General features: G+C 43.9%; 3 protein-coding genes across 3 annotated transcripts; all 3 read left to right on the top strand.

Moving 5' to 3' along the window:
- Positions 1-911: 911 nt before the first annotated feature.
- Positions 912-3,614, top strand: LOC125515789 (protein FLUORESCENT IN BLUE LIGHT, chloroplastic). Its single transcript, XM_048681289.2, has 5 exons — positions 912-1,121; positions 1,226-1,371; positions 1,838-1,997; positions 2,116-2,433; positions 3,194-3,614. The coding sequence occupies exons 1-5, from the start codon at positions 998-1,000 to the stop codon at positions 3,397-3,399; spliced, it is 954 nt and encodes a 317-aa protein (XP_048537246.1). The 5' UTR covers positions 912-997; the 3' UTR covers positions 3,400-3,614.
- Positions 3,615-5,759: 2,145 nt separating this feature from the next.
- LOC125515898 (uncharacterized) lies at positions 5,760-6,457 on the top strand. The gene is made up of 2 exons (XM_048681385.2): positions 5,760-5,927; positions 6,025-6,457. Exons 1-2 carry the CDS (start codon positions 5,843-5,845, stop codon positions 6,243-6,245), a joined length of 306 nt encoding a protein of 101 aa, XP_048537342.1. The 5' UTR covers positions 5,760-5,842; the 3' UTR covers positions 6,246-6,457.
- Positions 6,458-8,932: 2,475 nt separating this feature from the next.
- Positions 8,933-14,971, top strand: LOC125512581 (kinesin-like protein KIN-7A). The gene is made up of 15 exons (XM_048677670.2): positions 8,933-9,139; positions 9,925-10,291; positions 10,390-10,479; positions 10,561-10,661; positions 10,797-10,910; positions 10,994-11,075; positions 11,164-11,231; positions 11,331-11,390; positions 11,472-11,596; positions 12,162-12,360; positions 12,440-12,562; positions 12,659-12,751; positions 12,847-13,707; positions 13,816-14,144; positions 14,308-14,971. The coding sequence occupies exons 2-15, from the start codon at positions 10,042-10,044 to the stop codon at positions 14,666-14,668; spliced, it is 2,856 nt and encodes a 951-aa protein (XP_048533627.2). The 5' UTR covers positions 8,933-9,139; positions 9,925-10,041; the 3' UTR covers positions 14,669-14,971.
- Positions 14,972-15,332: the final 361 nt, after the last annotated feature.

Here is a 15,332-nt window from a genome sequence, read left to right as displayed (position 1 = left end):
AAATTAAAAAATGTTCACGATTTTGGAAAAATGTTGTGTATTAAGAAAATGCTAGTGAATTTTAAAAGATGTTTGTGAATTCAGCAATGTTCATGATTTCTGAAAAAGCATTTGAAAATCCAGAGAATGTTTATGAATTACAGAAAAAGTTTATCAATATAGAAAATAATCATGCAATTGAAAACAATTCGTCAAAGAAAAACAATCTTCATGAATTTCCTAAATATTTCCTCAATTTTAATAAATGTTTGCCGATTCACAAAAAATATTCCAGGTTTTCAAAAAAATATTCATAAATTTGTAAAAAAAATGTTCACAAATTGGAAAAAGTTCATGATTTCATAATAATGGTCGGCGAATCTGAAAAATATTCATGATTTATAAACAATTAATAAAAAGTAAAAATGAAACTAAAATTAAGAACAAACAGGGAAAAATACAAAAACTTGAAAAATAAAGTAAATGGCGAAAAAATACCATAAGAAAGAACACACAAAAAACCGGTACAGAACCGAAAAAAGTGAACGAGCCGGCCCAAAATGTACATAACGCCTGCGGGTTTATGCGCTCGGTCGCTAAGTAGGTACCTATATGCGTCTAATTGCGGACTCTTTACTGAAGTCTTTGGAGTACTTTTTCGAGCAAAGATTGATACCGCAAATAAGGTGTTTACAAGAGATTTTATTGTAAGTCTTAGCCATAAGAGTTACTTTGTATTTCTTTGATCTTAGGTTCACATCAGTGTACCTGTAATTGTTATGACTATTAATAAAGTTAGTGTTTCTTAAAAAAAATGCGTTCGAATAGGATTATCCGGCTAGCAAGTCAAAGACGGAGGTAGAACTGAAACTATGTGCCACAGCCCACGGGCCCATTCACACCTCCCAAGCCGTTCCAATTCAGCAGGCGCGTGTCACGTGACACCACCATCCCCCAGTTCCCCACTCTTCCACACCTACGGCCGCTTAGCCAACGCGAGGCGCCGCCGGAGCCGGCGATGCAGGCGGCGGCCTCTTACCGGGGCGCGGCAGCCCACCGCCGCGCCGGCCACCCTTACCGACGCCCTCCCGGTCCCTCTCTTCTTCTACCCGTCCGTGTCGCCGGCGTCGGCCGTCTCTGCGGTGAGCCCCTCGTACTCTTAACGCTCCCGATTCTACTATACATATATGCCACTCTGCTAGCGTCGCATCGATTTATTCATGCCGCCGTCTCCATGTGGGAGCAGACGCGGCGGTTCCGCTCCGATTCGGTCCCCTGCCCCTTCATCGGGCTCGCGGCGGTGGCGGCGGCGTTTTCGCGCACCTCGATGCCAGCAATGGGGAGGCGTGGCAGATGACGCGCGCGCTCGGGCTAATCCTTGCTGATCACCAGGTACGAACGATTCTTTGGGGTTTGGGTTGCTATGGACTCAAGATAACCAAATGAATTCAGTCATGGTGTAAACTGTAGAGTTAGTGAACTGATGCCCAAGCACCCAAATAGAGCATTGCGTTTCTTGGTGAGAGTCTATGAACATGGCTGTGGACTGTGGGATAGATAGGGACTCCAATTCCAGGCATTGGTAAAAAAAAAAAATCTGCTGGGCAGCTAAAATAAACGAGGTTTCTCCCGCCCGAGGGAGACGCGCCATGTTCTTGCGTGGGAGCACAGCGAACACAGCCATCATATTTTGAAGCAACTTTTAGTGGTAGCATTTCAAGAGTGAATCACAATCATGTTCAGAATGTACATTCTTTACTTATGTTGTTAGTTGTTACTCTGTTTTTTCCGTTACGTTGTGATGCAGCTCTGCTATTGACTGTGCTTTACTATCTGCCTGTATAATCTATGCCTGCAGAAAACTGCGCATGCTAGCCTGCTGAAAACTGCTGTTCTTTCAACAATGTCGATGCTCATAATGCCTCTTGAGGCATCAGCTGAGACATGTCAACCAACTAGTTCTTTTGCCAATATGCCGATTTTCATTGCCGTCGCTCTAATAGGAGCTGCCGTGGGTGGTAAGACGCTCAAACCAATGCCCACAGGCATAACTGATAGTATCTATTATGTATAGTTGATGAAGAGAGACGTTTCATGCTGTGCTATTTTTTTTCCCTCTCCGATGTTACATTCTAGGATTATTAGCACGGCAAAGAAAGGACGAACTGAAGCGATTGAACAATCAACTTCGTCAGATTAATACTGCTCTTAGAAGGCAGGCGCAGATTGAATCGTTTGCTCCTGGCCTTACTTATGCGCCTGTAGGGAGAGCAGGAGAAATTGAGGTTATTGTTGATCCCAGGAAGCAGCAGTTGGTGGTAAATTTGAAAAATGGGAAGAATTATATGAGGAATCAGGACCTTGATAAGGCGGTAGTGGAGTTCAAGACGGCTCTGGAGCTTGCAGAAAGCATAGGGGATCGCTTTGAGGAGAAGAAAGCTGCGCGGGGATTAGGTTTATTTCTTCCCGTTCCTGATAATCAAAATCATGCATCACATTGTTTTTGTTCACTGATAAACAAAAGTGCATTTAATTAATACTGACCCTCCACCATTGTAAGTATAATTCTGTGGTTAGGCCGCTACAGTGTTGGTGACTAACTTGTAGAATAGCAGAATGTCTGAATATCCCAAGAAATAAGTGTAATGTATGATTTTGTTTCAGCTAGGTTGCATTTTCCCCATCCTTACGTTTAAGTTACTCCTGCAAGCAATTGTATTCCTGCTCCCTACTTGAATAGATTCTGTAGTGCACGGAATCATAATGAGCAATTGCACGTAGAGTAATAAACTTGTAAGTAAAACATCATCCTATTTGTCCCAATAGATGGGGATTCTGCACTTTAGCTGTGCATGAGAGGATTATTATCTTATCTGCATGTATGTTTGCTTTCATAATTTGGGGCATTCACTTTTGCATATACCAGGAATTACTTTTAAGCAAGTACTGATTTGAAGTATAGTAGCAAGATTTATATCGACCTAGAATTGATGCACTCTCCATTTTTACATAACAGAAATTCGATGCCCTTGGAAAACATTACCATTTCTCTGTCCCCTTTGAACATCTGTATGTACCTACCTTTTCCATGTGTGTTTGTTTGTTCAGATTTCTGCCATGTGCTTCATTTAGAGACAGCTTAGACTAACCTTAATTGTTTGTTGGTAAACAAACCACTGTGACGCCTCATTTTGCTTGGTATTTATTGTCTTAGGCGCATCACTGCAAAGGTTGGGACAGTACAGAGAAGCAATGAGCTGGTACTACAAGGTTCTGGCGCTATCAAAGGAGACCGGCGAGGATTCTGGCTGCACCGAGGCCTACGGCGCGATAGCCGACTGCTGCGCTGATCTCGGCGATTTGGAGGGAGCAGCGAAGCTGTATGACGAGTACATATCAAGGCTGCAGCCCCGCGATTGAGCGCTCCGACGTTGTTGGAAATCAAACACTCAACTTCTTCCTACTGACTGATCACGCCAGAGCCCTTCCGTTGCCCTGCTTCTGATGTCAAGGTTGCTTCCTTGCTATATGGCGGAAAACGAGCCGATTTTGCTTGTCTTTTAACTTGGTTGGAGCACTTAAATTGTCCATCAGGAGTCCCTCTCTACTTGTGTATATAAATTGCGATGGTGCTATGGCATGTGCGGGTTCAGAGTCCTTCTCCATGCAGGATTGGCGATCCATCTAGTTGAAAATTTCCTTGACTGTGCGGCTTCAGGACTACCGCAGAGTATCATATCCTGACACGTGATACAGCAACAGTCCTCGAGCGTTTGCTCTGCTGACAGTGAGCAGTAGTGACTAGTGAGTAATGGTCGACTAACAGTTGGTAGCTGGTGCTGTTGAATGGTTGTTTTATTCAGCGCCATCGAGACATTCATCAAGTGCAAGTACAGTATAAACTTGGCTAACCGTACACGAGCATCACTCTCTTACACATGTTGTATATACTCCCTGTCAAAAAACGTCTTACATTATGAGACGGAGGGAGTACAAGTCTTTTTTAGAAATTTCAGTACAAACTACATACGGATGTACTCCCTCCGTAAACTAATATAAGAGCTTTTAGATCACTAAAGTAGTAATCAATGTATTTTTCAGAGTTCGAGCTGGTTCGTTTTGCAGCCTGGTGAGCTGGGTAGGTTCGCTGAATGACACCGCAGCAGCCCAAGTTATGCGTGTATGTGCAGATAGGACAACGGATGATGGGCTCGAACATGGGAATCAGAAGCAGGCAGGCGGGGCAACCCAATTCAAACTACGATTCAGAGATGCCAAAGGGAAGTGGTCTCTCTCCGACACTCCAATGTGTGCTCGTAGTCGTAGGACCAGTGCCGCTGTGTGCTCCATGTGATCGCGTACGTACATGGGGGTACAGTACGCCATTTGTTGCCATTGATTTTTCCTTTTTCTCGAGTGAATTCCATTTTTTACCTTGTAGTTGTACATTTGGGACGCTAATTATCCGATCGAGTGAAAATTCGTCTATAATACCCTTTTTGGAAGCTTCAAATCGTTGTTTTCTGACATGTGTCCATCAGGCAAGGTGTGAGGTGACGTTCGAGGTCCAATAATATGTGGATGAGGAGGAGGAATGAAACAGATGGACAAGAAAAGTCTGAAGATGATCGTCAATGATGCCCTTCGATCTTTACATATTTTTTACGAATCATTGACGCAACAAGCCTTTCCTATCTAGAAAAATGCAAAACCAAGGTAAAACCGTGTTAAAAGTCTCCAAAGTCTGATATTTCGATAGAAGTTTCACTAAATGAGGTAATATGTGCCAGAAATGTACAACTACAGAGTAAAAAGTAGAATTCACTCTCATTATTATTTTTTGAAACGGAACACATTTATTCCATTTAACTTGGGAGAGCACGTGACAAAATCGTCGGACACAATGCGAGCTACGTCGTTAATTGGTACTCATTGAAATTGGCAAGTAGCACCTAATGACCGTGTAAGAACTTCTCCAATCGAACCCCTAAATTGTTTCATATGGTCAGGCGAACAGTTCAGATAGCGCTCGAATGAAGAAAAGCCGGTGTAATTGTACACAATCCATTTGTCCGGGCTATCCGAAAGCCCCTAAAACCCCATTCCCTCGCCTTGGCCCGCCTTTTTCCTCTCATATTCTGTCTGTGTCTGCATTATGCCCTCCCCATTCTGCGACCACCCTAGGCTCCGCTACCCCTACCCGGAGTGCCCTCCCCCCACCCCCCCACCCCCACACACACGCGCACACCCACCCACCCCGGTATGCCCTACTCTGGCCATCATGCAACTCGCTCACCATTTGTTTGATTAAGGGCCTGTTTGGTGGCACTCCGTTCCACAGCTCTGCTCCGAGAGCGGACAGAGCTGTAGTTCAAAATCTTGAAGCGAGCAAACAGCCACTCCGTAGATTCTCGGAGCCGGTGGATTGCCGAACAGGTCATAAATCTCCAAACCGTTTATTAGACTTTTTCTCACATTTGTACAGACACGATGGATTCGTCCGATGAGGAGTTTGTTGACCCAGAGGATGATGAGTTTATTTAAAAAATTGTCAGTAAGTATAGTATCCGCATGGGGAACAAAGTAAGGGATACGTGTGTTGGTGTGTGCACAACGATGCGCATATGAATCTGCACGAACCGTCGAAGGACTTCGCATTGCCTGGTCGCTGCATGCACGTGAATCTGATCGCTGCATGCATGCACGTTCGCCCACTCCTCATCTCTTCCCGCTCCCATGCTTACCTGTGCCCTCGCTTGACGCTATAAATAGCCTCACCCTCCTCATCACTCTCCACAAACGAGCAACGCATCCTCCACTCTTCACTGCACCATCTAGCTAGCTCTTGTTAGATCGACCGGTAATGGCGTCCACCAAGGCTCTCTTCGTGCTCGCCGTTCTCCTCGCGTCGGCCGTCCTCCTCGCCGCCGCGGCCTCCGAGCAAACTCGTGAGCTCCATTGTCTTCCCTGCTCTTCACCTCTTATAATTTTCAGCATTCGCGTGCGTACGTGTTCATAACTTCTTATATGTGTGATCGCGTGCAGATGACAAGGAGGGGAAGGTGGACACCAACGGTGCCGGCGTCCAGGACGGCTGGGGTGGCGGCGGCCGAGGCGGAGGGTACCCGGGCCGCGGGGGCGGCGGCTACGGGCCGTGCGGTCGGTGGGGCTGCTGCCGCCGTGGGTACCACGGCGACTGCATCCGGTGCTGCCGGGCCGCCAACGACGTCCCGGAGGCCATGGACCGCACTGAGGTGCACAACTAGCTAGCTAGCTGGCTATGGCTTGGCTAGCAAGCAGGAGCCATGATCTGGAAGCTAGCTTCTTCCAGGGTACTTCTCGAATAAAATAAATCTCCGGTTTAGTTCATGTGATCTTTGTATGTGCGCGGATGAACGTATGTAGCTACGTACGCACGTACGTAGTCCTCTTTGTTTGGTTCGAATAATAAGAAATGTGATGCGTGTTTAGTTTGCAAGAGGGGATGCATGCATGTAATGTGTTGTTGTGTTTCCGATCGATCGCGTGGACTGAATCTCCTTCATGTTTACGCGGAGATTGCTGAAACAATAATGCTAAACATACAAAGAGTTACACGCAATTACACGCTGATTAAGATTTTTTTCATCTACTAACCAATCATAAACTTGCCCCCCCTCCCCCCCCCCCCAATTTTCAGGGGGAGTGGGCCGCCTCGCCACCTATTGACCAATCAAATTAATCTTCTTTGTAAAAGTTTGTAACTCGTTTGTACGTGTAGCATTACTCTTACCGAAATTACTGGTTAAGTTGTACTTTTTGCCATGGGAGGTTGGTTGCTTGTTCTTTTTATTCGTAAACTTGCTTTTTCAAAATGAAAATTCCCGTGAACCAGGCAATGCAAAGTTACAAACCGTTTACACCATCACATTTCTCATGTCGAAATCTTCAAAACTAGATCCCATGATATATATTTTGATGAACTGTTTCCGGACAAATTTATGCTCCCAAAGTGAACTAATATGTGCTCCCAAGTCGTACTAGCCTGTACTCCTAAATGAACTAACACATGCTCCCACCAAGCAAACAGAATCAATGGATCATCAAATCCCGCCAAGGATGGAGAACCTAATTTCTTTGGTTGTTTTGCATTTGATTCCTCAAACGTCACCTCATTTATATATTCACAACTATATTTTGCAGTTATATGTTCTCAGGCTTACCATATCGTGTAGATTAGTTCTGTTTAAGTCCTTAGACATAGTTCACTCTGCAATTTAGTCTTTGTACTTCTTGGTAATTGACCTCCATTGTATTTAAAATTTGCATTTGAGACCCTCAACCCAAATCTTCAACAAAGACGCCACAATTAGACCGAAGTAGTGACTCAGCAGGGCAGTTTATGGGATGCGGAAAATCCTGTTGAATGGTGTTTGGATGTATTATCTACGGAAGTTATAAATTTAAAATCGGGCTTAACCTTCCTCAATCTTTGGGGTGCAATACATTGCTGGTAAATTCTGACAATATGGATGTCATTAAGGCGATGAAAAAGGGAGTAGCTTTGTCGGCAATGGAGGAGCGATCTTTCATGAATGTTATCATATGCTGAGGAAGCTAATATGGTAGCACATGAGCTTGTCTCACTAGCTAATTTTTTCTTCTCCTAGTGTTTGGATTGATGATGCTCCGCCATAAATCATCCCTCCTATTGTGAAGGATGTCACTTTGGTCGCAAATGAAATAGAGGTTTTGAGTGTTAAAAAGGAGGCCAACGGATGGTAGTGTGTGCACCTTGACGTTGTTTTTTTTTGTAAGGGGAATCTTGATCGTTTTAGAGTAATTGACATCCTACTTAATATCACCATCCAACTAACTCTATCCCTAATATCAACATGCATTGCACGTACACAATTACTAGTTAGAGAATAACAATAACTACTTGAACCATTAAAAATGGGAATATAAATCCTACTTTAATTAACAGTAATTATATATACTAACATGAGGCAAACCGAACCTAACCGGGCCCCATGTCCGACTCTCCTCAACCAGGTTCCAGAGAATAGACTTAATCTAAAAAATGCTTAATTGGATAAATTGAGTCTAAAATTGCCTGAATGAATTGAACCGATCTAAAAATGCTCAACCGGTTCAAATTGGTCCAAAAATGTTTGACCGAGTTGAATTGATCTAAAAATACTCGACAATGCAAATTGGTCCAAAAATGCTCCATCGAGTTGAATATTTTTGGACCAATTTGAATCGGTCTAGAGACGCTACTACCTTAGTTTGAATTTGGTAATCCCCATTGTAGTTTGGCTTAAACTTTGACCACATATTTGACTAGTAGGAGTTAATGCATGTCATAAAAAAATATTGTTAGATTCGTATTTGCATGTATAGTTTCCAATGGCATTATTTTTGCTATGTGTAACTTATACTCCATCCGTTTCTAAATATAAGTCTTTCTGGAGATTTTAATACGAACTACATACAAATGTACTATATAGACATATTTTAGAGTGTAGATTTATTCATTTTGCTTCGTATGTAGTAGTCCATATTAGAATCTCTACTAGAAGGTCTTATATTTAGGAACAGAGGGAGTATTTTTTTATAGTTAATTAAAATCATGGTCAAAATACGACCCAAAATACGAGGATGGCTATTAAACCAGGACGGAGGCAGTAAGTCGAAAATATACTTGATGTAGTGGGGAAGAGTCAAAACACTCAATGAGATTTAATTTGGTGTAATAAGAACGAGGTAAATGGAATTCAGCGTGATTAATTCAAAGCCGTGGAGTCGACCGTTGGACCTCGTTTGGGGTCCACGAGCCAGGTGGCTGGCATCCTAGGAGCAACCCCATCGGGAAGCACGTGGGGTCAAACCGAACGGCGAACGGGCCCCACTGCCAGCGGCACCCGCGGCGCCATCAAGAAGCGGCGAGTTGCGGAAACACCTTCCCAAACCCAAAGTGCCGTTGCGGCCTCCTCGCCTCACTCACTCACCCCACACCCCACCCCGCTCCCCCTCTCTCTCCCCAGCCGGAGAATTCAAACGGGAGCGCCGCACCGCCAGCGGGAGCAGCACAAGCCTCCCCGCCGTCCCACTCCTCGTCCTCGCCTCGCGCCCCGGCACCGGCGGTGGCGGCGGGCGTCCTCGGATCGCTGCTCTGGTGAGTGGTTTCTACCCTCGTGACGGAGCCTGACCCGCAGCAGACTTTCCCCCCAATTCGTCTGTGCCCCATCTGGCTTCTGCGCCCGGGAACGGCAAGTGGAGCCCTCTTGAGGCCGCCCGGTGCTCCGATCTGCGGCGGAGCCGGCGGCCGTCATAGATGCCGTGCGCTCGACCGATGGACAAGTGGCTGCCGGCATTTCCGACTCCCCCCGTCCGCGGGCGCTGCAGATTTGGAAATTAGTTGCCGGAAGTGCTTTTTGGTTTCTGTATAATAAGCGTAGTGTGCTATTAATTAGGTTTCCTTTTCCCCCCGGTGGTTGATTGGGCGGTCCTTTTGTTTCTGTTTAATAACCACGACGGATTGGGTGATTTGATTAGGCGGCATGGGAACGTGACCCGTGCCGTGCGACGTGGTTAGGACCGATTGCTTGTAAATTAGTTCGTTTCTTTGGATTCGCTTCATGTAATCGTCGCTCTTTGAAATGGAGAAAAGCCGGATCTGTGCTTGAACTGCTGTGTAGTTGAATCTGGCGTTCCCTTTCGAACGATCAGACACTTTTTTTTTTGAAATATCGAACTGCTGCTAGCTAGCTAGATCGATGTGTCATACTACTTCCGGAAGTAAAAGTATTTCTCAGGCCCCCAACAAGGCCTTCAATTTCCTTGGCAATTTGTCAATGTTTTTGTTTATGATGAATGATAATGAGCTGCCACTTCATTTTATATGATATTAATCTTATTGTTCTAGGAATTTTGAACCTGACCATTGTTGCATTGTTGCAGATCCTGGTGTCCCTTCCCAGACTAGTTTCTTGAGGAAGCTGGATAATTGCTATTTTGCACATCCTTCCTGGGTCCACTTCACATTGAAGACTTGAAGGACCTCGGGGATTTTACAAAATGAGTACATCGAGACCCCCAACACCAAGCACCCCTGCATCAAAGATTCAACGCACACCAATGGTTACCCCTGGTGGCAGCTCCAGAGCCCAGGAGGAGAAGATCCTTGTCACTGTGAGGGTGCGACCATTGAGCAAGAGGGAGTTGGCCATGAAGGACCAGAAGGTGGCATGGGAATGCGCTGACAGTCAGACAATCTTATACACGGGTCCGTCACAGGACCGGGCAGCACCCACCTCCTACACTTTTGGTACACTGTCCAACGATTCATCACTGAATAGCTGAAGCAATTCTGTATCGTAAAAGTGACCTTCTGAATAACCAATTCATTCCTGTATCTCTTTGCAGATAAGGTGTTTGGGCCAGCATGCCAGACAGACTTGGTTTATGAAGATGGAGCTAAGGATGTTGCTATGTCTGCATTGAGAGGCATCAATGGTATACTGCTGCTCACTTTGTAGCTTGGTTGTAGTGGAACGTCGATCTGTGAGTGACCCTTTCCTTGTCTTGGTTTTGCAGCCACAATCTTTGCTTATGGTCAGACAAGCAGTGGCAAAACATTCACCATGAGAGGTGTGACAGAGAGCGCTGTCCGTGACATTTACAAACACATCGAAAACGTGAGTAGTTGTCTTTTTTATAGGCTCAGTTGTGCAGATCTGTCGAAGCAAATCATTTTGAGCAGTTATCCAAGAATGTTTTCTAACAAGTTTGAAGCAAACCATGACTTTTTCTTGCTTTTGTTGATTGCTTAGAATCCTGAAAGGGAATTTATTATCAAGATATCTGCTATGGAAATATACAATGAGAATGTGAAGGATCTTCTACGACCTGACTCTGGTCCCCTTCGCTTGTTAGATGATCCTGAGGTTTGCAATCTTGTCGAATTAATACACTATAAGTCCTATTTCATGCAGCAGCAATGAAATAATATGTATATATGATTAAACAGAAAGGAACCATCGTGGAGAAGTTGGATGAAGAAATCGCCAAGGATAGCCAACATCTAAGGCATCTAATAGGCATTTGTGAAGGTACTGCTACATATGTATAGCCTACCATCTTAGAAAAGAAGAAGATAGTGTAGTGATAGTTACCTAATGAGCTTCCAAATAACTGCAGAACAAAGACAGGTTGGGGAAACTGCACTAAACGACGCAAGTTCACGTTCGCACCAAATCATTAGGCTGGTATGTATAAGAAGAACCATTCTGGTTTAGATTCGATCTTTGTGAGGAAAGCATACAGAGGAGATGATTAACCTTTCTTTTGTGTATATGTATATCCAGACTGTGGAGAGTAGGCTCCGTGAAGCATCAGGCTGTGTTAAATCTTTTGTTGCTAACTTGGTATGCTTACTTTGCTGCTTTTGGAGAATGGTATGCTGATTATGGTCAATCCGTTCAAATTAACTTTTGCTTTGTTCGCAGAATTTTGTTGACCTTGCTGGAAGCGAGCGTGCTGCACAAACACATGCAATTGGTGCAAGATTGAAAGAAGGCGGCCATATTAATCGCAGCTTGTTGACTTTGACTACTGTCATCCGAAAGCTAAGGTTTGGATTTCTCAAAAACAAAATTTCCACTTGTACATCATTGGTTTGGATCAGATGTATTTACTGTTAGTAGCGTCTTCTCTGCACTATCATGAAATGAGTCCCCAAATTACTTGCAACTAATTCATTAGTATGAATTATATTTGTTATCTGTTGGATATGTAGCGCCTCTCAGCAAATTAGTGGGCACTTGCCTCCTAATGAGTTTCACAAGAGAGTGCACAGCACAAGTGCTCATGAACTGCATCAGACAGAACATATTGTTGCTAAGCTACTATTTTAAGTGAAACACTAAGGTTTTGCACTTCTAATTATTACAATATAAAATTGCTGAAATTATTAAGATGAACATATTCTTGCTAAGAAGATATGTTTTTCATGTTTCAGAAGTGGCTACATCTTCTTTTAGAATGCATATAATTGCTGAAATGTCATTCACATTATGTGTGTAAAAGTATTGCATGTCATTGATATCGGTTTTCTCGATTTAAATAGCAAAAATCTAGTGAGAACAGGCCATCGTTATTGGAACTCCAAAAGAAATAATTGTAAACTTGCATTGCAGCTCAGAGAAGAGAAGTGGCCACATACCCTACCGGGATTCAAAGCTCACCCGTATTCTGCAGCTTTCTTTGGGTGGAAATGCAAGAACAGCCATCATCTGCACCATGAGCCCAGCCCTAACACATGCAGAACAATCTAGGAATACTTTATTCTTTGCGACATGTGCCAAGGAGGTCACAAATACTGCAAAAGTTAACATGGTAAGAGTCAAGTGAGACTGCATTTCTTTGTCTTACCTTTAGTTGCTGAAGTCAACTCACTACTCCATTGCCCATACAGGTTGTATCCGATAAGCAACTTGTTAAGCATCTACAGACAGAAGTTGCTAGGCTAGAAGCAGAACTGAGGACCCCTGACCGTGCCTCCTCTTCCTCTGATATCCTCGCCAGAAAGATTAAGCAGGTAAGGTCTCTGACCAAGGGTGAAATACTCTTGACTTTTCAGAATTCATCGAATAAGAACATTATCATTTGTAACTGGTCCTAAACAACCATGCAGATGGAACTGGAGATGGAAGAGCTACGGAAGCAACGAGATAGCGCACAGTTAGCACTTGAAGAAATACAAAAAAGGACGGGTGATAACCAGCCAGTAAGGCCCTTTCTTCCTTTCTTCTTCCAGAACTTTTGAAGTTCTGACTTGCAACTGTAAACTAAATATTATCCAAATCCATGCTTTCATTGCAGGGGTGGAATCCCTTTGACTCACCACAAAAGACCAGAAAGTGCCTCACGTTCTCTGAGCCAAGTAATAATAAGATTAAGATAAGGAGCTCGGTTAGACAATCATCCACTGCTCCATTTATGTTAAAGCATGAAATTCGCAAGCTTGAGCAGCTACAACAACAACTTGAGGTTGAAGCGAACCGAGCAATTGATGTACTGCACAAGGAGGTTGAATGCCACAAGCATGGGAACCAAGATGCAGCAGAAACTATTGCTAAACTTCAGGCAGAAATCAGGGAGATGCAGTCTGTTAGATCTGAGAACAGAGATGTTGAGATGGTTACAGATGAAGGAAATGGGTCTGATTTGAAAGATGAAATTACTAGACTTCATCTGCAGGACAGTGACATTGCCAAACTTGAGGCAAAACTAGAAAATGTGCAGAGATCTATTGATAAATTGGTGATGTCACTTCCAAATGTTGAGACTACTCCGAACTCCAACAGATCAAAGAAGAAGAAGAGGACGCTTCTTCCACTGGGTATAAGCAACAGACCAAATCTGATAAGAGCACCTTGCTCTCCCCATTCTTCTAGCACGCCTTTGGAGTTGGAAGTTGAAAATAGGGCTCCAGAGGGGGACAAGGTGTCCCACGAGGGTTCAGAAAAGGCTACTCCCACCAAGAGTGGAGACACTGGGGATTTATCATCACGTGATGAAACTCCACGCTACAGGCGATCCAGCTCAGTGAACATGAAAAGAATGCAGAAGATGTTCCAAAATGCCGCCGAAGAAAACGTGAGAAGTATTAGGGATTATGTCACTGAACTGAAGGAGAGAGTGGCAAAACTTCAGTACCAAAAGCAGCTACTTGTCTGCCAGGTTCTGGTTTCTGATCTCACTTGATCTTGCACACACATTCAATTTGTTATGTCGAGAAATTATCTTTATTCCCCTGCTAAAACATGTTCTCTTGGAATGTTCTTACAGGTATTGGAGTTGGAATCTAACGAAGGCAAAGCAAATGAGATGGATGAAGATCCAGTTGAAAATGCTGGATCTCAACAGGATGGTCCTGAATCATGGGAGATATTATTTAAGGAGCAGATGCAGCACATTATACAATTGTGGGATCTCTGTCATGTATCAATCATACACAGGACCCAGTTCTACCTGTTATTCAGAGGGGATATGGCTGATCAGATATACATCGAGGTTGAAGTCAGAAGATTGACATGGCTGCAGCAGCATTTCGCTGAGGTCGGTGACGCAAGCCCTGCTGCACTTGGTGATGACCCAGCAGTTTCTCTAGCCTCAAGGTAAATACGATGACAAACCGACATGCTTCTAGTGTCTTTTGGTGATATTGTTCTACCCTGCTTTGTTACCTACATCATTCAACTCGTCCCGTGTAGGTGTTATTTGTCTCCAAAATGGTTTTCTTACTTCTTACAAATTCCATCCATTTGTGCATTGCTGCAGCATGAAGGCGTTGAGGAATGAGCGAGAATTTCTTGCGAGAAGGATGGGCTCAAGGCTGACAGAAGAGGAGCGGGAGCGCCTCTTCATCAAATGGCAAGTCCCCCTCGAGGCGAAGCAGCGGAAGCTGCAGCTTGTGAACAAGCTCTGGGCAGATCCCAACGACAAAGCGCACATTGAAGAGAGCGCCGACATAGTGGCCCGGCTGGTTGGCTTCTGTGAGGGTGGGAACATCAGCAAGGAGATGTTTGAGCTCAATTTTGCGCTCCCTGCAAGTAGGAAGCCATGGCTGATGGGCTGGCAGCCAATCTCAAACATGATCAAGGAGAAAACTCGCCAGTTGGTCTCGACTCCATTACAGTGAGGAAAAAGGAGCTGATATATTTCATATTGGGGATGGGATTCACCAAGGTGAACTGGCACTGAGATGTTCTATATTGGTGATATACGTAGATAGCTCAAAATCTTTGTTGGTCATCAAGGAAGGCTGCGAAATTTGCTTGAGATATGTAGATAGCTCAAAATTCTTTGGAATGTTCATGACTTGTTGTCATCTACCTTCTGCATGTATTAATTTTGTAGAATGTTCATAACTTGTCAGTGATTCTTGGATGAAAATAACTCAAGAGGCAATTGTCGGTGCTTAAAAGATTTTGGACTTGTTCAATCAGGTGGTTGATTTCTAGGGCTTAACGTTTCAGGTTCAGTATGCAAAATTTCTGCATGTATTAATTTTGTAGAATGTTCATAACTTGTCAGTGATTCTTGGATGAAAATAACTCAAGAGGCAATTGTCGGTGCTTAAAAGATTTTGGACTTGTTCAATCAGGTGGTTGATTTCTAGGGCTTAACGTTTCAGGTTCAGTATGCAAAATTTTAGACTGTTCACAGAATTTTTATCATTGGAACTTCTGCATTTGCTATTGTCATCGAATGCAACACACAATTTAATACTTTTGGCAGAGTGGAGTGTGTTGTGCCAGCCTAAAATCAGAGTGACAATGAGTATTTTGTGGATTGCTTCAAAA

This window comes from Triticum urartu, chromosome 6A, assembly GCF_056163025.1.
Source record: "Triticum urartu cultivar PI428250 chromosome 6A, HENAU_Tu73, whole genome shotgun sequence".
Lineage (NCBI taxonomy): Eukaryota > Viridiplantae > Streptophyta > Magnoliopsida > Poales > Poaceae > Triticum > Triticum urartu.
The sequence above is the reverse complement of the archived record's forward strand: the minus strand, read 5'-3'. Positions and strand labels throughout refer to the sequence as shown.